The sequence below is a fragment of the Apis mellifera genome, linkage group LG6 (assembly GCF_003254395.2).
Source record: "Apis mellifera strain DH4 linkage group LG6, Amel_HAv3.1, whole genome shotgun sequence".
Lineage (NCBI taxonomy): Eukaryota > Metazoa > Arthropoda > Insecta > Hymenoptera > Apidae > Apis > Apis mellifera.
In genome coordinates this window covers 15,118,950-15,142,824 of record NC_037643.1, presented here as the reverse complement: position 1 = coordinate 15,142,824, position 23,875 = coordinate 15,118,950, and the positions used below count along the sequence as shown (strand labels likewise).

The 23,875-nt window shown below is 40.3% G+C and overlaps 2 protein-coding genes across 10 annotated transcripts in view; one reads left to right on the top strand and one right to left on the bottom strand.

The window, feature by feature from the left end:
• Positions 1-12,993, top strand: part of LOC408872 (COUP transcription factor 2) — a gene marked incomplete at its 5' end in the record, with an annotated part of 72,464 nt that extends 59,471 nt beyond the window's left edge. Inside the window, one exon of the mRNA XM_026441131.1 lies at positions 11,437-12,993. Within this exon, the coding sequence (XP_026296916.1) occupies positions 11,437-11,711 (275 nt within the window). The remainder of the gene's footprint in view (positions 1-11,436) is intronic.
• A 4,711-nt stretch (positions 12,994-17,704) lies between these two features.
• Positions 17,705-23,875, bottom strand: part of LOC724929 (serine/threonine-protein kinase tricorner) — a 44,339-nt gene continuing 38,168 nt past the window's right edge. For 7 of the 9 annotated variants that reach the window (XM_006570556.3, XM_006570557.3, XM_006570558.3 and 4 more), the window contains 4 exons: positions 22,885-23,085; positions 22,653-22,805; positions 21,866-22,030; positions 17,705-21,752 (listed from right to left, as the gene is read on the bottom strand). In XM_006570556.3, coding sequence (XP_006570619.1) covers positions 21,637-21,752; positions 21,866-22,030; positions 22,653-22,805; positions 22,885-23,085 — 635 coding nt within the window. In that variant the 3' untranslated portion in view covers positions 17,705-21,636. The remainder of the gene's footprint in view (positions 21,753-21,865; positions 22,031-22,652; positions 22,806-22,884; positions 23,086-23,875) is intronic. The other 2 variants (XM_026441128.1, XM_001120829.5) reach the window with 1 other exon arrangement.

Genomic DNA, 23,875 nt, shown 5'->3' with positions numbered 1-23,875 from the left:
TCGATGCGCAACCAGCTTATAAAACGATGGATTCCCTCGAGTGTATCCAACAAGAAAGAGAGAGAGAGAGAGACTCGTTCTCGCGCACGAACCTTGACGCTAATGGCATGCATTACCGCTAATAATAGTCGGACAAGGAGAGGAATAGGTGGATGAGGATACGTGCGACCACCACTATATCACCTTTGGAAAAATTCAAGCGTAATTAAAGAGAGATGGAGAAGATGTTTCTACTAGATACGTGAAACGGAAGCGGATAGATTCGAGTGTGGATCGTCGCGTTTTTCTTCTTAGTTGGGGAAACGTGTGTGTACGCGGAGTTTGGAAGAGAAGAGAAGAGAGAGAGGATGTTGAAAGACGCGCGAGCCGGCCACGGTCAGTACCGTTACCGGCGTTAAGAGATCGCCGCCGCGTCGATGACCTTTCGCGATGCTTAATGTTACGACTTTGAGCTCGGCCGGCTCGGCCGGCTCACGCCGCCGTCCACTTTCTTTTCACTCGGGAATTAGCGCTACGGTTTCGTCGAATCATCCGTCGGGGACAAATTACACGGGAAATTTATCGTTAAATTTATCGCTGTGACGAACGCGTTCCCTGAAAAATACACCGTGTCTTAATAGTCGAACGCGCCTCTCTCCTCCCCCTCCCTCCACGCGAACAGTATCTCTGAATTATATACTCGACACTTTTCTCTTTCCAACCGTTTTCGAGCATCGAAAAAAGTATTAAATTCGAAAGAAAGGACTTACCTTCGTACTATTTAATCACGTTGTACGAGAAAAAGGTGTAACTGTGTGTGGTGGATAAAGAAGCGCGCGAATGGAGAAAAGAAACGGTGGAAAAGCAGAGGAAACGGGGGAGGGGGGAGGTTGATCGGGAGTCGATCGACAAGACGGAAGACGGTCGATCGCAGGTGACGGCAAAGCAGCAGCAGCAGCAGCTGGCGGTCGAGAGAGGACGTTTTGGAAAAGTGCACGGTCATCCGATGTAACTGGCCGGCCGTGGTGAAAATCGCCACGGTTTTACGACGCGCTCGTAACGCGAGAGGCGCTGCGAGCAATCACGAAACGAGGAAGCGTAATAGCGGCGGCTAGCTTCGCCGGGCTAATTGCAATAATTGCGTTACGCGTAGTAACGCGCCGCAACGCGATAACGAGCGCGATTCGCGGATATCTTGATCCTCGCCTCGGCGGAGAAGAATCCATCTCTCGGATAATTTATCGATATTTCACCATTTCTCTTTTCCCTTTTTACGTTCCTATCTTCGATCTCACTCTGTTAACCGCGTCGTTTCTTACTCGATTTCACTCGGTGCAAAAATTCGATCGGTAATGCAGGGCGCAAACACGTTCGAACGGTTAGAAAATACATATCGAAACTTGTTTATCATTTTATAAACGACTCTCTTCGCACTTGATTCTCCAATCCAAAAATTATTTTTAATTATATAAAACAAAAGAATATAAACATTAGAAGAATATATATATAAGTCTTCTCTAAAAGTTACATAATTACATTTTACGAAACAAAACGAAAGTGAACGAACGTTATTAAGGATAAAGAGGTAATACGCCCAAAATTCCTCTTTTCTTGGCCTCGTTTAAAGGAATAAATAAACGGTGAATCGGACGGTGGATGGATTATTTATTTGCCCGTCCCGTTTATTATCCCGCAGCCGTAAAACCACGGAACGAGCAAAGTGGTACGAGGGCTGTTGTACAGCGTACAGGGCTGGCTCGTATCGAGGGGGGCCTAGGTTGCTGCGATCCCCGCTTCCTGGGGGAGCCACGACCCCTCGCGCTCGGAAAATAATTCTATTAGGTTATATCGCGGTCTCTGCGTGAATGACGCGCGCACGCTTCGCTCGAGGGTGGTCAGAGAGGAGGTGGTCTGCGGTTTGTTACGCGTAACCAGCAGCAGGAGCCTCGTCTCCTTCCCCCTCCTCCTAGATTGCCCACCAATCTTATCAAGCCCCTAATTACGTCCAATCTATCGCGTTACCAAACTTCTCTCCTAATTCCACAAAGATTCCAAAGATTCTTTTTTTCAATCCTTATCCCTCCCTCTCTTATTATTATTTGTCGAAAGAGGAAAATTCTCCTCTCGTCCCAGAAAAGACGAAAAATCGGACAGAATTGAAGGAGGCAGCCTTCTTCTTCCCCCTCCACTGCCGCTTCCCCCTCTCTCGTCCCAGCGTCGCTGCGACGCACGGTTGCCGAATGTCCTTAGGTAGGTGGCGCGTATGCCGGGTGCCCGGCAGTATATCTCGGTTGTGTATAAATCAGCAATGGGCGGAACCGACATGGAGAGACACCGTAGAGGTTGGAAAGGAAACCCCTCTCGAGAGGCACGCCGCTTCCTTCGATTTATTTCGCGGGGCGAAGAGATTTCGCCTTCCTTCCTTCCTTCCCTTTCCGCGTTTGACCCGCCGATAATCGTCCCCTTCTTCTCCTTTTTACGCGCCCCCCTCTACGCGTTTTTTTAAGGAACGAAAGGAATGGAAATGTGGAATCGATCCGAGTTGTTGATTCGCGCGCGTTTGTCTCGCGAGTAGTCCTTTACTACTCTGCTCGATGTGTAACGGAGAGCGTGATCGCCTCAGGAAACGTATTATCGCGAAGGATTCTCGTACACGTCGCTCCACGCGCTAACCGTTCTCTTCGATTCATTTTCTTTCTCTGTTTTATCAACCGAATCTCCTCAACTCCTTTCGAGGAGGAGAGTTTTTCTTCCACGATTAAAATGATTTTTCGTATTCGAATATTTTAATAATCGTGATCGAATTCGCTTGATTCTGATCTAGGGTGAATAAATATTGTCATCCGTTCGAGTTATCCATTTTCCAAATATTGTTGCATTGATGTAGAAATATCGAGAGAAACTTACTCGACCGATAAGATAGAATTCGGGTTTGAAAACATTCTCTTTCCCTCTCTCTCTCTCTTTCTCTCGGTCACTCACGAGAGCGGCGAGTCGCTTCTCGTTCCTCGTTTGCATGGCAAACTGCGGGTCTCTACAGGTTACGAATCGGCGGTCATGTACCGGGGAACGGAATCGCGCAACATCTCGCCAGGATGGAACTGGTTTTCTAGTCGTTACTCGTGACTGCCCACCGCGAGTTTCGACGCCGAGCACCGCCGTACACGCGATCGCTTGTAACGTTTACCATCGAACGATCCCAGCGCACCACACGGTGAAATTTCATAAACGCTTCGAGCAGCACGTCCAACAGGAATCGCGCCACGTTACGCGAGAAAACTGAGACTAATTCGTTATCTCTGTCGTTTCTTATTTTCTCTCTTTCCCTTCGATTTACGGCCCCAAAGATTCGATTCGATTAGACGAGGACGACGATGAGATCGAGAGAGAAGATGGATTCTTTCGCGGTGCGAAGGAAATGGAGGGGAAGTGTCTCGTTCGCATCCGAAAATCTTATTATTCTCTCTATCTCTCTCTATCTCTCTCGGTCTCTCGAGCGCGGAGAAAGCAATCTCGGGGCGAGGAAAAACGCGCTTCCTGCCCATAAAATATTCCGCGCTATTTTCCCTTCCCTCCTCCCGGCTGTTGGTTGGAATAGGGTGACCACAACCCTTTGTGTCGCAAAGCGTCTCCTTCGAATTATCCGATCCGTTCCTCGAGCGGAAGGAATATAAACTCGATCTCGGTCGCAGTGAGTGAACCGCCGCGCCGCCTCGATTACGAAACCCGGTGATATCGACCACCTCTCTCTCTCTCTCTCTCTATCTCTATCTCGAAATTTCCGTGGAACGAGGAGGAGCGGAAGAGAAGAAAGAAAGGAAAAAAAAAAGAAGACGCGGAGAAAGGGCATGATATATATATATATATATATCTATATATATCTATATATATATAAAAGGTATAGAGAGAGAGAGAGAGAGAGAGAATGGTCGTAGTAGAGTTTGCCGGAGGCGAGGCCTGACATTTGGTTACTGACATTTTCACCCCGGGGTTGACGGCGGGCAACCCTTTGGCGTTACCCGCGCTCAATCACTCCATTGTCTCGAGCGGCGCTCGTTTTATGCTCGCGTCAACGCTTCATTATGGGGCCCCGGGTCCGCTCGACTTGCCTTCTATAGCCCACGTGCTCGCCACATTGTCTATCCCAAGAATATATTACGCGCCCACGCGATCGCGAGCCTACCGCCTCGCACCACCGCTCGCGCCACGTAGCCGTAAGCCGCTACGTGTACCGCTACGTCTATGTCCCTCCCTCTCCCTCCCTTCATCTCTCTCTCTCTCTCTCTCTCTATTCTCCAAACACCGTTCCACATAGCGAGCGAAGCGAAAGATAGAGAGAGAGAGGAAGGGAGTTTTCTCCGATTTCCTCGACCGATTCGATATCAACCGGCCTCTCGATTGCTCGTTTCGCGTTTTCGAGGATGGAACAACACACGTGTACGAGCGATATAGATATACATATATATATATATATATATATATACGTACGGGCGCGTGGAACGAGAGAGCGGGCAATTAATTACGGCGCAAAGTCGCGGCTGTTCGTATTCGATTAATTACCGCGGGTGGTGCGCGATCGGCGTCCGCATAATTGACATTGTTGCCGCATTGTTTACAGTAGCCAGTGAATTTATCGATAGGCAGAGGGCAGGCAGGCTGGCTGGCTGGCTGGCTGGTTGGTCGGTCGGCTGGCTCGGTGGCTCGCTGGCTGGCTGGTTGGGCTGTTCGAGGCATTGCTCCGTCCCCCCCCCCCTCCTCCCCCTCGCCGTTTCGCCGCTTGCGTCTCCAAGGTTATCGCGTTTTTTCTTTCTCTATCTCTCTCTCTCTCTCTCTCCATCTTTCGCTAGCTTTCGCGAAACATTGGCATTGACGACCGCCCTTCTCTCTCGGCCGAATCAATTTCCTTCCAACATTTTTCTATTATTCCAACTATTATTTAACTCGTGTAAAGCGCGGGAGGGGAACAGGGGGGGAATATTGATATATATATATATAACGTCGTCGCTTTTTTTTCTTCCTCCCTGCACATTATTTTTTTTTTTTTTTTTCCTTTGGCATTCGAGGGAAGGGAGAATTTGGAGCGGAACGAAATCGAAGCGGGGAGAGAAAGGTCGAGGCGAAAATTTTAGCGCGAGGGGAACCCCTCCCTCCTTCCTTTTCGATCTAGTTCTAGCTTCTTTGTTTAAGTTACGTAATAGCTGCTGCATATTCGCGCGTCTTCCATTCGATCCGAGGTGGAGCAGGTACAACGAAGGTCAAGTTTTTTTACCCGGCACCTTCTCTTCTCTTCTCTTCCTGTTCCTGTTTCCCCCTTTCCCCTTCGCTCGAGGAACGGGGACCCCTCGTCTGTTTCCTTTTCTTTCCTCTTCTTTTCTGGCCTTGCGCGTGTTGCGTAGAAACGAGGAAGAAAGAACAGAGAGAGAGAGAGAGAGAGGGTTTCTCGGTCTGTTTCTCGGCACACGTAACACCATGGACCGGTTTCGAGAGCGGCCGCGGGGGCTAAATGTCAACAACGGCATAACGGCCCGGTTAGAGGATTACCCCCGTTGGCTCTCGCCCATCGCCCAGAGGGTAACGCCAGACAAAAGGTCGTGAACTTTCCGCGTGTTATAATCCGTCTGAGAGGGTTCGCCGCGGCTTCTCTTTTCCACGCTTTTATTCCTCTCCTTTCCCGCCATCGAAACGCGCCAATTCGAAATTTCCTATAAGGGGCCCCCGCAAAACAATATCGATTCCTCCTCCAATTCGCGCGCGGAACAAGAAACGCGAGCCGATCGCTCTTCGCCGAAAATTCGATTAATCTCGATTCTTGAGGAGGAAATGTAAGACGAATATTTTTCACGACGCGCGGAAAATTCAAAAATTTCGGTTCTAGATAGTTTTCACGTGCATAGAGGAGGAAATAAGACGAATATTCTTCATGATATTAGAGAAGGAAACGTAAGACGAATATTTTTCACGATACATGGAAAATTCAAAAATTTCGATTCTCGAGGAGGAAAGTTAAGACGAATATTTTTCACCACGCGCGGAAAATTCAAAAATTTCGGTTCTAGATAGTTTTCACGTGCATAGAGGAGGAAATAAGACGAATATTTTTCATGATGCTAGAGAAGGAAACGTAAGGCGAATTTTTTTCACGATATATGGAAAATTCAAAAATTTCGATTCTAGATAGTTTTCACGTGCATAGAGGAGGAAATAAGACGAATATTTTTCATGATGCTAGAAAAGGAAACGTAAGGCGAATTTTTTTCACGATACATGGAAAATTCAAAAATTTCGATTCTCGGGGAGGAAACGTAAGACGAATATTTTTAACGACGCGCGGAAAATTCAAAAATTTTGGTTCTCGATAGTTTTCACGTGCATAAAGGAGGAAATAAGACGAATATTTTTCATGATACTAGAGAAGGAAACGTAAGGCGAATTTTCTTCACGACATATGGAAAATTCAAAAATTTAAATTTTCGATAGTTTTGACGTATTATTAATTAATTATCGTTGCCCAGAGAAAGAAATTTTAAAATTAAAATTATATGAAAATTCAAAAATTTCGATTTTCGATAATTTTTTTATATAATTCTCGTTGTAAAGAGAAAGAAATTTTAAAATATGTGAAAATTCAAAAATTTCGATTTTCGATAGTTTTCATGTATAATTATCCTTGCACAGAGAAAAAAATTTCAGGATATGTGAAAATTCAAAAATTTCGATTCTCGAGGAGGAAACGTAAGACGAATATTCTTCACGATGCATGGAAAATTCAAAAATTTCGATTCTCGATAGTTTTCACGTGCATAGAGGAGGAAATAAGACGAATATTTTTCATGATGCTAGAGAAGGAAACGTAAGGCGAATTTTCTTCACGATATATGGAAAATTCAAAAATTTAAATTTTCGATAGTCTTTTTTTTGTATAATTATCGTTGCACAGAGGAAGAAATTTCAGGATATGTGAAAATTCAAAAATTTCGATAGTTTTCACGTATAGAGGAGAAAATGTAAGGTGAATATTTTTCACGATGCGCGGAAAATTCAAAAATTTTGATTTTCGAGGAGGAAACGTAAGAATTTTCTTCATGATACATGGAAAATTCAAAAATTTAAACTTTCGATAGTTTTCACGTATTATTAATTAATTATGCTTGCACAGAGAAAGAAATTTCAGGATATGTGGAAATTTAAAAATTTCGATTTTCGATAATTTTTTTATATAATTATCGTTGCATAGAGAAAGAAATTTCAGGATATGTGAAAATTCAAAAATTTCGATTTTCGATAATTTCTTTATATAATTATCGTTGCATAGAGAAAGAAATTTCAGGATATATGAAAATTCAAAAATTTCGATTTTCGATAGTTTTCATGTATAATTATCCTTGCACAGAGAAAAAAATTTCAGGATATATGAAAATTTAAAAATTTCGATTTTCGATAGCCTTTTCTTTATATAATTATCGTTGTCCAGAGAAAAAAATTTCAGAATATGTGAAAATTCAAAAATTTCGATTTTTGATAGTTTTCACGTGTATAGAGTAAGACGAATATTTTTCGATATTTTCGACGCGTGAAAAATTCAAAAATTTCGATTTTCGAAGAGAAAACGTAAAGCGAATATTCTTCATGATATGTGGAAAATTCAAAAATTTCAATTTTCGATAACCTTTTCTTTATATAATTATCGTTGCCCAGAGAAAAAAATTTTAGGATATGAAAATTCAAAAATTTCGATTTTCGATAACCTTTTTGTATAAAAAATTCACAATGTGTGGAAAATTCAAAAATTTCAATTTTCGATAACCTTTTCTTTATATAATTATCGTTGCCCAGAGAAAAAAATTTCAAAATATGTGAAAATTCAAAAATTTCGATTTTCGATAATTTTCACGTATAATTATCGTTGTACAAAGAAAGAAATTTCAGGATATGTGAAAATTCAAAAATTTCGATTTTCGATAGCCTCTTTGTATAATTATCGTTGCTCAGAGAAAAAAATTTCAGGATATGTAAAAATTCAAAAATTTTGATTTTTGATAGCCTCTTTGTATAATTATCGTTGTACAGAGAAAAAAATTTTAGGATATGTGAAAATTCAAAAATTTCGATTTTCGATAGTCTCTTTGTATAGTTATCGTTGCACAGAGGAAGAAATTTTAGGAAATTTTAGAAATTCAAAAATTTCGGTTTTCGATAACTTTCACGATTTTCAGCTGCATAGAGGAGGAAACGTAAGACGAATACCCTTCACGACGCGTGGAAAATTTAGATTTTCGACTTTCACATATGGTGATCGTTGCGCAGAGAGAGAAACGTAAGACGAATATCCTTCGCGACGCGTGGAAAATTCAAAATTTCGATTTTTCGTATGCGCAGAAGAAGAAACGAATACTCTTCACGATTCAAGATTCTCGATAATTTGCGCATAAGCGGAGGAAGAAACGTAAGGCGGTCTTCAGGATGCGTAAAAATTTCGATTTCGGATAGTTTTCACGCTTGCACGGCGTGAAGATTAGAAATTTCGATTTTCAATGGCTTCCACGTATGTGAAAGAAAACGAATACTGTTCACAACGCTTTCAAATTCAAAATTTCAATTTTCGATAGTTTTCGCTGAGAAATAAATATAAAGCTGTTCACGAAGATTCAAAATTTCGATTCTCGATATAATCTTCTTGTATAATTTACGTTGCAGAAGAAACATCGCGACGCGTGGAAAATTCAAAATTTCGACTTTCACATATGCTGATCGTCGCGAGAAGCGTAAATCGTTCTTGAGAATACGTAGAAATTCAAAAATTTCGATCCTCGGAGATAAGGCTTGTACAGACGTGAAAATAAGGCACTTGCGTGCGGCTCATAATACGAGTCTCTTAGAAATGAAAAACAGACGCTAGAAGAAACGAGGGGAGGGAAGGTCGGCGGGCCTTGGGTCCCGAATACGAGTCGAGGCGCCCTAATGGGATCGGCATCAAGTCGTTAACATGACAATGCGGATCCTAAACGGTGCGCTTATAGGTATGCGTGTACAGCGGTGTAAGTAGCAAGCAACGAGGCACGTACGGCGATTAAATGCGTGTCGCGTCTGCCCGATGCGTACGGCCGATAGGGTCGCGAGGCATCTTGTCTCCAAATACGAGCCTTGTTATGATAATCGCTCGCTCGCGCCCCCGTTATACGCCACCTCTCTCTCCCTTCGTGCCTCCCTCCCTACCACCGCCACTTTCCTCCTCAGTTTCCTCTTCTTCGAAACGAAACAGCCGACCTACCTCTCTCTCTCTCTCTCTCTTCCTACCTTCCATAGGGTCCCAGGCCAAGTTCTGGCTCGTATTGTACGCGGATATTTCCCGTCCACGAATAAATAGATCGCGTTACACGAAGGAAGGAAAGGTGACCACGGTCGTTATATAGGAGGAAACAAGTTTAGAGGCGCCGTCGCGTTCATCAAACTCGTAATAACACAGGGAAAGGGAGCTTCGAAGGGTAAACGATTTAGAATTCCGTCGGAATCGTAAATTAAAGAACGATGCATACGATGAACGTAATTTGTCGAAAGGGAATATTCGTGCGAGACGCTCTTATCTGCAACAGCTGCGCGACTCGGTCACGTGACTTCGCAACTTCGACGGTCTACCGCGAGACGTCACTCCGTTCGTTCTCGGATCGTCTTGTCTATCCGCCTAAGTGACGCGCGTCGAGAAAATCGGAAGGACGACTTCCTTCGTTTCCGACGCTTTGTCGATCGCGAATCTCGCGTTCGGTCCGCCCAGACGACGACGACGACGACGGCGGCCCATTTGTAAACAGCGTTTAGAAGAAGTCTACAAGTATCGAGACGCGATCGATACTCAAGAAGTGGTTCCATATTGCGCCCGTAAAGCTTTCTACGCGCCATGTAATCCCACGATATTTTCGCGAATCAGCGGCGCGCCCCTCCATCGGATAACAATAATACTTTTTCTCGATTTCGAAATTACGTACTCTTTAGAATACAAGAGAGAGAGAGAGAGAATTATCATAGATTCGAGTATCGCCGTTGAACGAGAGAACGATAACAATAATAATAGTAGTAATAATAATGAAAGACAAGAGGCCGGCAGAATCGGACGGCGGTTCGTGGGATTGTGCACGCGCGTAACAAATAAGGCAGCGAGGAGAGACAAATGACGCGGAGAGGGATCGGCGGAGCCGCTCCGACACAAAGCATCCCCCGAACACCCTTTTCGAGTCGGAGGTGACGTCACTGACAATGGAAGGTCGAGCTGTGATTAAAGATCGAGAGACTCCGTAAAAACTCCTTCAAAAGTGTTGGAACGAAGGAGGAGAGGCGGCGGGCCTACCGGCGTGAAATATTGCCTCCGCGGCACCCGACAGCTATATGACGTTTCCGAAGGGCATGAAAGAATCTCTCTCCATCTCTCTCATCCCACTGACCATCTTTCCTCTTCCTACTACCACCACCACTACTCGTCTATTCTTTTCCCTCGATTCTTTCTTCTCTCTCTCCTTCTCTCTCAAGAACACGAATCTCTCGATTTCGAAATTACACGTCTCTCGAGAGTAGACAAGTGTAGTGCAGCGACCAGACTGTAAGAGACAGAGACAGAGAGTGCAAGTTTAAAATCGGTTAATTTACCAACAGGCAGCGGTCAACGAGGCGCCAGGCCATTTAATCGGCGGAGTGGGAGGCGGGGGGAGGGGAGTGGAAACTCGTGATCGGGAGAGGAGACTCGTCGTCGTATTATTCGAATTGATGCGGTGAATTGGCGCTGACGACATATCTCTCTCTCTCTCTCTCTCCCTGCCCGCCAATCCGACCGTTTGTTTATTGACCGCGTTGGCGTCGGGGGGATTCCTCGCGAGTTTTAATACGAGGCGCCCGTCCCCCCCACCTTTGCATGCGCTTACGGGCCTGAAACCACCTCGTCGTTCCAATTCCTTTCGCGCGGCAGCGCCACGTGCTCGTAATGGCCCATTACGGCGCCGTCACCCGTGACAAGGACAGCGTGATCCGAGCGAAACTTTCGAACCCGCTTTTCTTCTTCCGTTCTCCGCGAGGGGAGAATCTTCCCCACAAGATGGTGGAATTTTCGGTTTCGGTTGAAAGAAAGGAAAGGGAAAAAAGGAAAGAGAAAGGAAAAGGGACACACCGTGGTGGCAGCAGCAGTCGCGTGATTAGTCCGACGGTGGTTTCGCGCGGGCTCCTCTCTCTCTCTCTCTCTCTATCTCTCTCTATCTCTATCCGTCCTCCCAGTTGGCACGCGCGAATCGCCTCGCCTCTCATCATCGGTCGACCGCGTGTCTGCTCGCCCGCGGGCAGAGCGCTGCAATACCGACGCGGTTTAAAAATCCGCGTCGAATACTCCGCTCTCCCTCCCACCGCACCGCTCCTAGGCAGCGCCAGTTTAACCGGGGGAACTCTCCACCGCCCCCTCTTCCCCCTTCTTCTCTGTTTCAGACGCGTGCGGTCTGTCGGACGTGGCCCACATAGAATCGCTGCAGGAGAAGTCGCAGTGCGCGCTCGAGGAGTACTGCAGGACCCAATACCCGAACCAGCCGACGAGATTCGGCAAGCTGTTGCTCAGGCTTCCCTCGCTGAGGACCGTCTCGTCCCAGGTGATCGAGCAGCTGTTCTTCGTGCGCCTGGTTGGGAAAACGCCGATCGAGACGTTGATCAGGGACATGCTGCTCAGCGGGAGCAGCTTCAACTGGCCCTACATGTCCACGATGTGACACACCGTTTGGCGACACTTGGCTTCCGCTTAATCAATCAACCGACAAATCTCCATCGACCACCCCCCCCCACCACCCCCTTACTACTACCTTATTAGCCCCTCCCCCCGAATAACCACCTTCGAACAAATATGGAGGAAGATCACCTGCAAAAGAGAAGAGAAGAAGATGACGTCGTTTCGTTCGATTGATAACACGACAATAAGTGGAGGGGGTAGAAATTATAAATTGACGGGGGAGGGGATCGGCGAGTTGCTTTTGATATATTTCCTCGCCTTCCCCTTTCCTTTCGTTTGGGGCAAGCTTCGTGAACCCCACTCTCCACCCACTCGATCGGATCGGATCGGTTTTGTTACTCGAAGATTCGAGCGAACGCGCGCATGCGCGCGCGCGGCCAGCCTGTAAATGAACGAACGACTATATTTTTCTCTGAACGCGGATATATGTTCGATCGAGGGCTGGTCGCGTGTCGCGAATATATATATATATATAAATATATATATATATATATATAGAAATATTGTTGGCGAGGATGCTTCGGGGGGAGGGGACGCAATGTGATAATAAGCGTACGTGGAGATTCCCGAAACACGGTGCTTTCTTACTTTATAAATAAATGAATGAATGAATAAATAAATAAATAAATAAATAAATACTGTACGATATATAAAAAATGCCGGGGCGTTGTACAGGGTTGGCCGATTGTGTAGATAGGCCGGCGAGCGTGGAGAAGAGACACGAAGGAGGAGGCGGGGGAAATGATCGAAGACTGCGCCCACGAAGACGCGTACACGTGGCAACGTCGAACTAGTTACTTACTAATTAGACAAGACATTTAGGGGTATATGGGAATATTTCTAATATTTTTAAGCAGCGATCGATTTTCTTAAGAAAAAAAAGATAAAAAAAAAAACTGCGACGCGCGCGCGCAAACACACACGCAGAAACGAGCGTACATGCATATATACACGTACACAATATATATATATATATATATATATATATATATATATATATATACGCAAGGAGCGCGTCTCGGTGAAAATCGTACGCGATCGAGTCGAATCGGGTCGAATCGGGTCGATTCGGGTCGATTCGGGTCGATTCGGGTCGATTCGGGTCGAGTCGGGTCGAGTCGGGTCGAGTCGAAGGTAGCAGCGAGCTTTTCGAGCGTCTCGCATGGATTCCACGCCCCGAGACGCGTCCCCCTCGTCGAACGCGAATTTTTTTCTCCCCGGAGAAAAAAAAATTGTATTACATATATATATATATATATATATATCGAAACACGGAATGTGTTGCGTTGTGTGGTTGAATGTGTACGTAGACCGAAAATCGGACATCTATGTAGCGTTATATATGTATAAAGGCGCGAGAAGATTTTTGTATAAAAAGACGTTGTACATAATTAATATATATGCATATATATATATATATAAAATACAGATATAAATACGATTATAAATATACGAGACGTAAGCGCGAAATATAAACACGTAATATACGTATGAATGTAAAGAAATATATATGTCAGAATTACAGTGTCTTGCAATCGTTCAATCTTCGTGTATATCCAACGAAGAGGAGAGTGTATATATATATATATATATACACACGCACACGCGCATGCGCAAAGGTAAGTTTAGAGAGAGAGTGAAAAATCGACGATTCTCCCCCCCCCCTCTCCCTCCCTCCTTCAGGTCTGGGACGAGCCAGTTCGAAGGAGAAGTATGGCACTCTAAGTATTTTCGAGCTAACAACCATTTCCGAGCATTCCTGCACGAACGTATTTCAATATAAACAATCGCCGGGGCGAATTTTCCCTGGGCGCACGGCAGCGCGGCGGCAGTGATTTCTGGCCGACGTGACGGCGATGCCTTCGTCTGCGAGCGCGACCCCGAGTGCCCTCGCCCGAGGAACGCAACTCGTTTCGATTCTTCTTTAACCTCTCTCCTCCTCCTCCTCCTCCTCCTCGCTCGGTTGTCCGCTCGGCTCGCTGCCACTCTTCCTCTTCTTCGTATGCCTGCGAAGAAGAACGCTAAACGTAAGTAAGAAAGAAAGTAAGTATGTATCCTTGTTTCGTTTCTCTTGGGATTCCTCGCGGTGACGGAGCTTTCGCGGAATTTTCAAACTACGTACCGAGACGAAAATCCAGAGAAAGAGATTCCAGAAACGTTTCGCAGGTGTATATACGGGGTTCGGAAGCGTGGCGAGCATCGCGCGTTCTACGAGGAGAACGCATAAAACGGGGATAAATCACGCGAAGGATGCCGAGTAGTTGGGCTAGGGCGGAGAAGCAAAAACCGGGAGAGCGCGAGAGAGAAAGAGAGATTTGGCGGGGGGGGAGAGCGAACGAGCCGGATGCTTAGAATTTCGATAAATCTAACTTGGCAGGAGAAACAAACGGCCCAGCGAGAGGACTTTTTTTCCGTCCGATCATCGTCCGCCGTTTTTGGCTCCCGTTCAAAAATCTCGCATCTTTTTTCGTACCCTAGAATCCGTATCCTGTGCTGCACGCGATACGATAAACGAATAATGGACGGGCGAAATTAACGAGAGCCTCGATTCGTCGTAACGCGAGAACGGGATCGACGGGGGAAGGGAGGGGAGAACCGCGATATCGCGGTTACGTCATCTTCTATCGCCGTCCGCCATCCACCTATCGACGATATCGACGAGAACCGCCTCTCCCCGCCGCCTCTATTCAACTTAACTTTCGAGTAAACAGCCATTTCTTGCCGCTGTCTTTCTCCGATCATTATGCGACTCGACCGCGTAACGCGATAAATGACCAATGCTCGATACGCAAGCAACATCGATCGTGTAACGCGTTGCACGATGAGATCGAAAATGTCGAGTTCCGATTCGTTCGAATTCCGATCAAAAATGGCCACCTTACGAGCCGAGGGCCGGTGAAGAACACCCATCGATCAAAGGGCACGAGGCGGCTCGTCGAACCGACTTCCGTGTCCGTGTTCCGTTTCTCGATGGAGTAATGCGCGTTCGTTGTGTTTCAATTGGTAGCCGCGGCCCACACGCGACTCGCGATTCGTTCGATCGAGCCTTACCTCGCCCCTCGTCGCGGTGTGAACGCGACGAACGAGGCCGTTTTTAACGAGCTCGCGCGCCTACCCCGTACACGCGGTCCCGCGTAAACGAGAGGCGGAGCAACTGCTTCCAAGAGGTCAGAGGCCACTACCAATCGCAATCTCCCGATAACCACTCTTCCCACTGGCTCCTCTCCACGGATCAACGCTGAAGCGCCACTTTTTTTCCTTTCTATTTACACGTACCGAGGATGCGTACGCGCCGCCTTCTCCTTTCCTCCCTTTCCCACTTATTCGCGTCACTTTTTCCACTAGGTTACGCTGTTCTTTTTTCATCGACTATCGTAATAAGGCCGAAAATCTAACCGGATATCGAACTCGAAGGATTATTCGTCACGGGAATCGATCTCGTCGCGGTTCGTTCTCTCTTCGACGACCTCGACCGTTGCGATAAACGATGTGTCGCGGCATTCGCATAATCGTTCGATTTGTACACGTCATTCCTTCGCTCGTAACAATTTTCGACGAGGCGATGTTAAAAGATTCGCGCATGCTTTCGTTTCTCCTTCGATCTTCTATCGATTGTGTTTTACACGGAAAGAATCATTTTTTTTTTAATTTTTTGACTCACGTTGCACGCTATTTATGCATATATACGTATACATATACGTGTGCTTTTAACTAATCGTTTCTTTCCACTACTTGAACTACGTAACAATAGATCTATTGAACCACGGAATCACGTATCTTTGTTTCATTGTTTTATCTTCTTTGGCCGGTTTTTCTTCTTTCACAAATGATTCATAGGTAAGTACGATCCATCCGAATGAAAGTAAAAATTTTGCTCGTTCTTGTCTTTCTCTTCGACTGAATATGTGGAATCGGAACGAGAAACGTCGCGGCAGGTTTCGTGAAACTTTTCTCCGATTGTCCTATTAGCGCCATCGTTCGATCAATTTTTGAATCTCTTACGTCGTAGTTAAAACCAATAATATCGTACCTATACTATCGATATTATTCCGTGAGTTTCGATTTGATTCGGTCAAGGAGAATCGATACTGATACTTTTGATACTTGACGAAAATATCGATACACGAGTTCGATTCTGAGGTAACGATACAACGATAGATGTTAACACGATGTTAACGATCACGAACGTGTTTGATTCCAAAGTACACATGTCGGAAATATTACGTAAGTAAGTAGATATTTGTATATCACATATTTACTGTAACGATTTACAATTGTTGACAAATGGAAAATATTTTTCTTTCTTATTGATAGAATTTTATAAGTGGCCTTTCAAATTCTGAGTCAACTCGGTATTTTAATGTGATATTTTTATAAAATTATAATAGAATATTCAAATTCATCATTACCATTTTATCTTCTGCAAATACGTATGATTGTAATTACGTTCGATGTAAAGCACATATAGGTTAAAACATCAATTCTTTGAGTATTCGTTAGATATAAAAAAAATTTTAGTAATTTTAGTAAAGTTAATATAATACATCAAATTGTATAAACATTTAAAAATATTTCTTTTTGAAGATAAATAATTAATCGTTTGAATCAAAATATTATAAATTCGAATTTTTTTTTTTTTATTATTTTTTAGGTATAGATCATTTATATATACGTATTATCTCTTCCATTTAACATTCATTTATTCAATTTCTAAATGTCATTTTTATTCCTGATTCTATGATATTTCTTCTTTTCTTTTAGAAAGTTATAATAAAAGAGAACATCTTTATCGACATTACATTATCGACGGATAGTCAATTAATTAGTTGAGCATCACAATCGTGAGCGCTTTCGTCCTGTTCCTTTTCCTCCTGTGTTCACATAGTTGAAAATAAATCGTTGTAGAAAGAACGTGCGTTGAATTATTGCATTACAAATATCCTTTTTCCTTTAATTCTTTTTCTTCTATTATAAAATTCAGTGAACATAACAACAACAAAATCAACATTTAGAATCAGTGATGTAATTGAATCGATCTTTAAATGTGATTTATAAAGTGAAATGTAAAAAAGTAATGGCCAATTATATCGATTTTCGAAAATATCAAATAATCGTGTTAAATCGATTTAATAAAATAACTAATGACTAAAATAAAAAACAATTTATTAACGACAATATCTATAATTACACTATAATGTATCGCGCGTGGGAAGCAGTATTTCATTTGATAATATCGCTTAGCTTTTTTTTCTTCTTTTTTTTTTTTATCGGACTGTTAAATGGATTAACCATCGTGTAATCGATCGAGATAACCGGAATCTATTGAGGATAAGATCAAGTCGAATGATTTTGAGGATGAAAATGTTTCGATGATTTCGTGCTAAAAAATCCTGATAAAATTGTAAAATCAAACGAAAAACATAACGGGACGAGAGAAGATTAGATAACGAATTTGGATAAATTATCAACCACATTCAAACTTCTGAAAACAACTATTTTCTATATTGGACATTGTATTCTGTTCATCTTTACCTCACATTTCGTAAGATGAATCAATAAATATCAACGCGAAACTAACGTTATATGCGTATATATATATATATATTTATATTAAAATTAAACGCTGATGAAACGCGTCTGGAAACACTCAACAATGATCAATATTGTTTTTGTTGAGAGTCGTGTTACGAAAGATACGTCCAATGGTCAGTCGAACGATCAGATGCGTAAAATGTATATGTACATATACGATAATAATAATCAGTTTGTGCAACACTAGAGACACTATTCGTAATATTTTTCGAAGAAAAAAAAAAAAAAAGAAAAATAATTACACGCATCGACCCAATTATTAAACAATTACGAATTTAAAACATCTCGTCTCGTTCCTTCATTATTATTAAAAACTGTCGTACGTGAATTACAACGACACGAGAGATAATTCAATTAATCGTAACTCATCAAAACATCGTAAAATTATTCTGACGAAATATCATCTCTTTTTTTTATTCGACATACAATTCGATCCGCACTAGACACTCGAGTGCTTTCGAAATATATATATTTACAATATACACCGACGACGATTATCGCATAATTTATTAAAGTTTTTTTTTTCTTCTGTTTAAATACGTTCACAAAAAAATTGATAAAAACTTGTACACACGCGTGTACGAATTATTTCGATTCTAAGAACTTTCGATCGAAGATCAGACGATTTCTTTCGAGTCGATGTATTTTCGTTAATTTTCGTCTAAATCTCATCTTTGAATTATATAATTTACCCAACTTATTCACGGCATTGCATCTCTATATGCATAATGTATTCTTATGCTCCAGGGCACCAAACACTTGCTTGCGATCGAAGGCATCTCGTGGCTATTGTTTTATTTTATTTAATTCTCTTTTCAAAATAAATAAATCGTGATTACTTGGTTCGTTTAGTCGGTAGCATTGGACGCCAAAGTAGTCTCTATCGGTAATATCGGAATATTTCTCGAACTCGACAGTAATAAGTTGTTAAAGATAACTTTCTCGCGTTTTCTCTTTCTCTCATCCTCTCTCTCTCTCTCTCTCTCTCTCTCACTCTCTCCCCCTCCTCCACAGTTTTTTTCCTTTCGCATTTATCGTGCAACTTTCTTTACTCTGCACTCCAGCGCCTCTTATCCTTCTTTCACACGTTTCGCGCGCGCAGACACACACGGTTTACGATGCATCCTGTACATTACACTGGCACACTCACTTTTTTTTTTTTTTCCATTTCTATCGGTGCAAAAAATAGTCTTGCTATTATACTTTTTTTTTTACTTCGCGTTTCTTGCGTTTAAAAACTGTCGATTAAAATTGTACTTCATAAATCTAAGCACTCTGTAGTATAGTAAAGTCAATACATCGAAATCCGTTCGTTTCATATACGACGCAAAGGTACCCGCCGCTTCGAGCATGAGAGTATGGAGTATTTACTAAAAACGGTTACTTACGTCCGTTCCAATACACTAATTGTACGAAGAATCGTATTCGCGAAATATATATATATATATATTCTCGTCGACAAACTCCGAGGATAAGGATATATCCAGGCTTCGAAATATCGGTGAATCTACGATCTATCTCGAGATCTAATCGGGTATTCCATTCGACTTGCTTAAAAAGCATTTCCGTGAATATTTACTTCACATCGCGCGAAACGTTACGATGGAACTGAGGCCGTTCGAATAAGTAAAGCAACAACAAAGCGAGTTTACGCTCCACACTCGTACGCTAGAAGTGTTCGCGGCGAACAAAGCTGTACGAAGTTAATGCTTTGTAAATATATATATATATATGTATATAGTATATAGTATATACTACGTGCAGCACATCGCGTTGCGTGACTGTCGTTTAACGAAGACACACCGGATCTGTATTAGGAAGGAGCGAATAAGTTTTGAGTACAAGTACTATGAGCCGGAACGCGATACGTCTCGAACGTGCACACATACGTAGGTACTTTTTGTATGTTAACCTCCTTACGGTCATCTATTTAGACGTCTCTTGTAGCTTATTTATCATTAGTACTATTACTACCACGGTGCCCTGGCTGTCGGTAAACTACACAACGTATAGCTATATTATTAGTATAGCTAAATAAATTAAATATATATATATATATAGCTATATTTTTGAAATAAATCTATATTTATCGACCGAGATTGCGTTAACGCACCATTCGTGTGCTTTCTTTTTCCCTTCGTGTGTAATCGATTTTTCATAATCCATTCGCCTCTGTTGTCGAGATATCGATCTCTCGAATCTCTCCGTCAGATTCGATAAAAAAAAAAAAAAAAAGATAGGTTAATGAATAATCGAGTTGGAAATAAATGGAAATATTTGATCGAAAATTGAGTGGGATGTGTTTGATAGAATGGGTTAAAGAGAGGGGAGGGGAGGAGAGAAAAAAAAAAAAGGGGAATGAAAATATTCGCGGTAAAACCGAATAGGAAATTTGGTTATTCCCCGTGTAATTATAGATTTCTATTTTTAATTAATGTAAAATTACTATAAAAGATATATACATCAACCACTAGATTATTACATCGATTATCTCTTCTTGATGATCAACGTTTCCCTCTTTGTTGCTCGACTTTATTCACTATTCACTTTTATTTTTTTTTTTTACCCAGCGCCGTAAATTTCTCTCTCGTTCTCGCGTCTTTTTTTCTGAAAACTTGGGCTGCGCATGTACACACGTGTTAGGAACCTTGATAAGGCAACGAAGGAGCCCTGAATTTTACGAATGCAATTCGATTTTTTTTTTTTTTCACATTCTTCTTTCTCGCAAGATGCGTGATTTTTCTTTCTTTTTTTTTTTCTTTTTTTTTTTAAAGCTATACAAATTTCACAATTGTCAGGCACGAACGAAACCGTTTTTACAAATAAAATCAATTGTTTTAATAAGAAAGAGACCCGGTACCTTTTATGATTCTCCTTCTGTTCAACGCAATCCTATACTATACATTCCTTCTCTTAACCAATCAATTACCGATTAATTGCAATACATTTTATTCGATAATACATCATATATATTGATATACAAAAAAAAAAAAACCCTATACAAAGCACAAAAAATTACGCAAAAGGCTGCTTGTGCCACGGATACCTACAAGATTGATCGTTCCATTTCGTTACAACGTTCGTTTTTTTTTCATAGCGAAAATTATTTTAAATAAAAAATTAAAAAAATATCTTTCGTCGTATTTCGTTACATTCAACGTAAAAAAAATTCGAACAAAATCTCGATATTCGATATTCGAACGTATAATCGATTATTTTTTTTTTTTTTTTTTTCTTTTCAATTCATAGATATTCAACAGCTCGGACAAAAGCTCTCAAAAAATATATTATAAATATAAAATATCCTTTTTTTTCCTTTTTTTTTATACCAACAACAAATTTTTAGAATTTTTTTTTTTTCTTTTTGAACGAAACGTAAGAGCACAAATCGAACAGAGGTACACAACATTCGTAAAGTTCAGTAATCGTTAACAGAGAAAAAACAGTGATTTGTATACAAAACTTTTAAACAATATATCATATCACAGTACTAGCTATAAATACAACGTTTAAAAGAGAGCTAAACCAGTGCTTCGTTAGAAAAGGAGAGAGAGAGAAAGAGAGACAGAGAGAGAAAGATAAAAAGAGGAAAAAAAAAAAACACTGAAAGAAGTCCTACACGAAAAATTTGTACACGATTTCAGAGAGAATCACGGGACCGAGGCTCCATCTTTGTTTTCCTTTTTATCATTAACATTTTCATTAACTATAAAAAGAAAGAAGAGGAGAGGAGAGAAAAAAAAAAAAAAAAGAAAGGGAGAATAGAGGGAAGAGAGCTTATTATGCTACGTATCGGATGCGAAACGAATATTCACGAATAGAACGAAAAGAAACAAACGTATTTTATAAGTTGTGACATCGCTTAAAAACAGTTACAGTGCGCAAGTGAAAGTATGTCGGTTCTTCCTTATCACATGTGCAACGATTTTCGCACCTGCTTGTCTACAGAATATTTATATTCATCCCATGTTCTTTGTAAAAACAACACGACATTTCTCCTTTTCATAATCTTTGCCATGTTCTTTTTTTTCTTTGCCCTTTTCTTTCTTCTTCTTATCTTGTGACAACGTATATACGTGATATACAACGTCGCGCTCGCTCATCTCGTCACGTGTATTATATATATGTACATGTAAAAGCGACTGGCTGCCGATGATTGACTGGACCGTGTTCAAAATGATAAAACTGAATCAACCATCCATTCGAGATGTCGTTGATGACAACGGAGGGTACGGATTATGTACCAAGGCCGGAATTCTAGTTGCGTCAGGTGACTGGTGACTGGTCGTAACCGAGCAAGGAAGCGTAGAGTGTTGCTATTTCTTGGTCGGTGTGCCACGTTGCGTCAATCCTTCGAATCGTTTGAACGTGTAATTAATAAACACCCAGTCCTTGTATATTACTTCACCGTCTTGAGGCATTGGTGCGGATGCTGCAATATCATTGAGAGAGGGAGAGAGAGAAAAGAGAGAGAGAGAAAGAAAATTTAATTACCAAACATTCTTCTACTATTTTTAATTTTAACATGTGATAAACGTTTCGTACACTTACGTATTTCCAGTTTCACATCTGGAAATTCGTCGAAATTTGAAGTATCGTCGATGGAACGTACTTCGACCGGGATAGCGGCAGGTCTCTCCCTTATATGCTCCCAGTCCACGCCGCGGAAAAAAGGGGCGAGTTTAAGTTCTTCGATACCTCTTTGCGCACCTAAAATACGTTTGTAGAAAATTATTATTATTGAACGACGAAGAAGAATATAAGTTAATATGTTGTATCTATTATATGTATATTATATTATGTGTATATATTATTATTATATTATATATTATATGTATATTGTATGTATATTATATTATGTGTATATATTATATGTATATATTACTATTATATTATATATTATATGTATATTGTATGTATATTATATTATGTGTATATATTATATGTATATATTACTATTATGTATATTGTATGTATATTATATATATATTATACTATGCTAATATTATAATTAAAAAATATATATTAAAAAATATATTAAAATATATTTTAAAAAATATATATTAAAAAATATATATTAATATTATACACATAATATTATGATTATATTATTATATTAATATACACTATGTATATATTAACCTAATCTTCTTATATATTAAAAAATATATATTAATATTATACACATAATACTATGTTTATATTATTATATTAATATACACTATGTATATATTAACCTAATCTTCTTATATATTAAAAAATATATATTAATATTATACACATAATACTATGTTTATATTATTATGTTAATATACACTGTGTATATATTAACCTAATCTTCTGTCAGCTTCGCAACAAAATCTGATTATGGTATCCTTAGCTTCCTCGCTAATAGGAACTTCTGGTGGGAAAACTAAAGTCTCTCTCCAGTTCATAACTTTCCTGTAAGTTTCTTGGGGATTTTCGCTGCAGAATGGAGGATATCCTGAAACGAATGGTAATCACGTCAGCTAAATAATAATAATAATAAATTCTTCCGGTGGATCAGTAGAGAAGTAACATACCTATGAGCATCTCGTACATGATAACTCCAAGAGACCAGCAATCGCAAGCAGGTCCATAACCAGTTTGCAAAAATACTTCCGGAGCTATGTAATCGGGTGTCCCCACCGTGCTGTAAGCTAACGCTCTCCTGTTCCTTTTCCAACTCTCCGCTCTTCTTTTACTATCCATCGCTCCGCCGCTTCCGCTCCCACATGACGTCACTGTAAGCAAAATATTTTATTCGAATTTCCCTCCTTTTAACACGTGATCACCTATATACGGTGGGTGGCGCTTGTTTGAGTAACTTGTGGAGAATCTTTGTTGGCATTTGGAAAAGTATTACATAGGAATATATTAAAACTTTATTAAATTATATATTATTTTTATAATTAAATAATTTATAAAAAATAAATTATTATAAAAATAAAAGACATTTGGGTAAAGTATTCCATAGGATATATTAAAACTATTAAATTATTTATTATATATTATTTATTATTTTTATAATTAATTATTATATTATTTTATTATTATATTATATATTATAATATTATTATATTTATAATTAAATTTATAAATAATTTATTTAAAAAATTATTTATAAAAATAAAAGGCATTTGGAAAAATATTCCATAGGATATATTAAAATTATTTATAATTATATATTTAATTATATACTAAAAAAAATATACTATATAATTATATATTTAATTATATTATTTTTATATCATTATATTATATATTATAATATATAATATTTTAATATAATTATATTATTTTTATAATTAAATAATTTATTAAAAAAATTATTTATAAAAATAAGAAGAATTTGGAAAAATATTCCATAGAATGTATTAAAACTATTAAATTATTTTTTATTTTTTTTATAATTCAATAATTTATTAAAAAAATAATTATTTATAAAAATAAAAGGGATTTGGAAAAATATTCCATAGAATGTATTAAAATTATTAAATTATTTACTATATTATTTATTATTTTTATAAATTA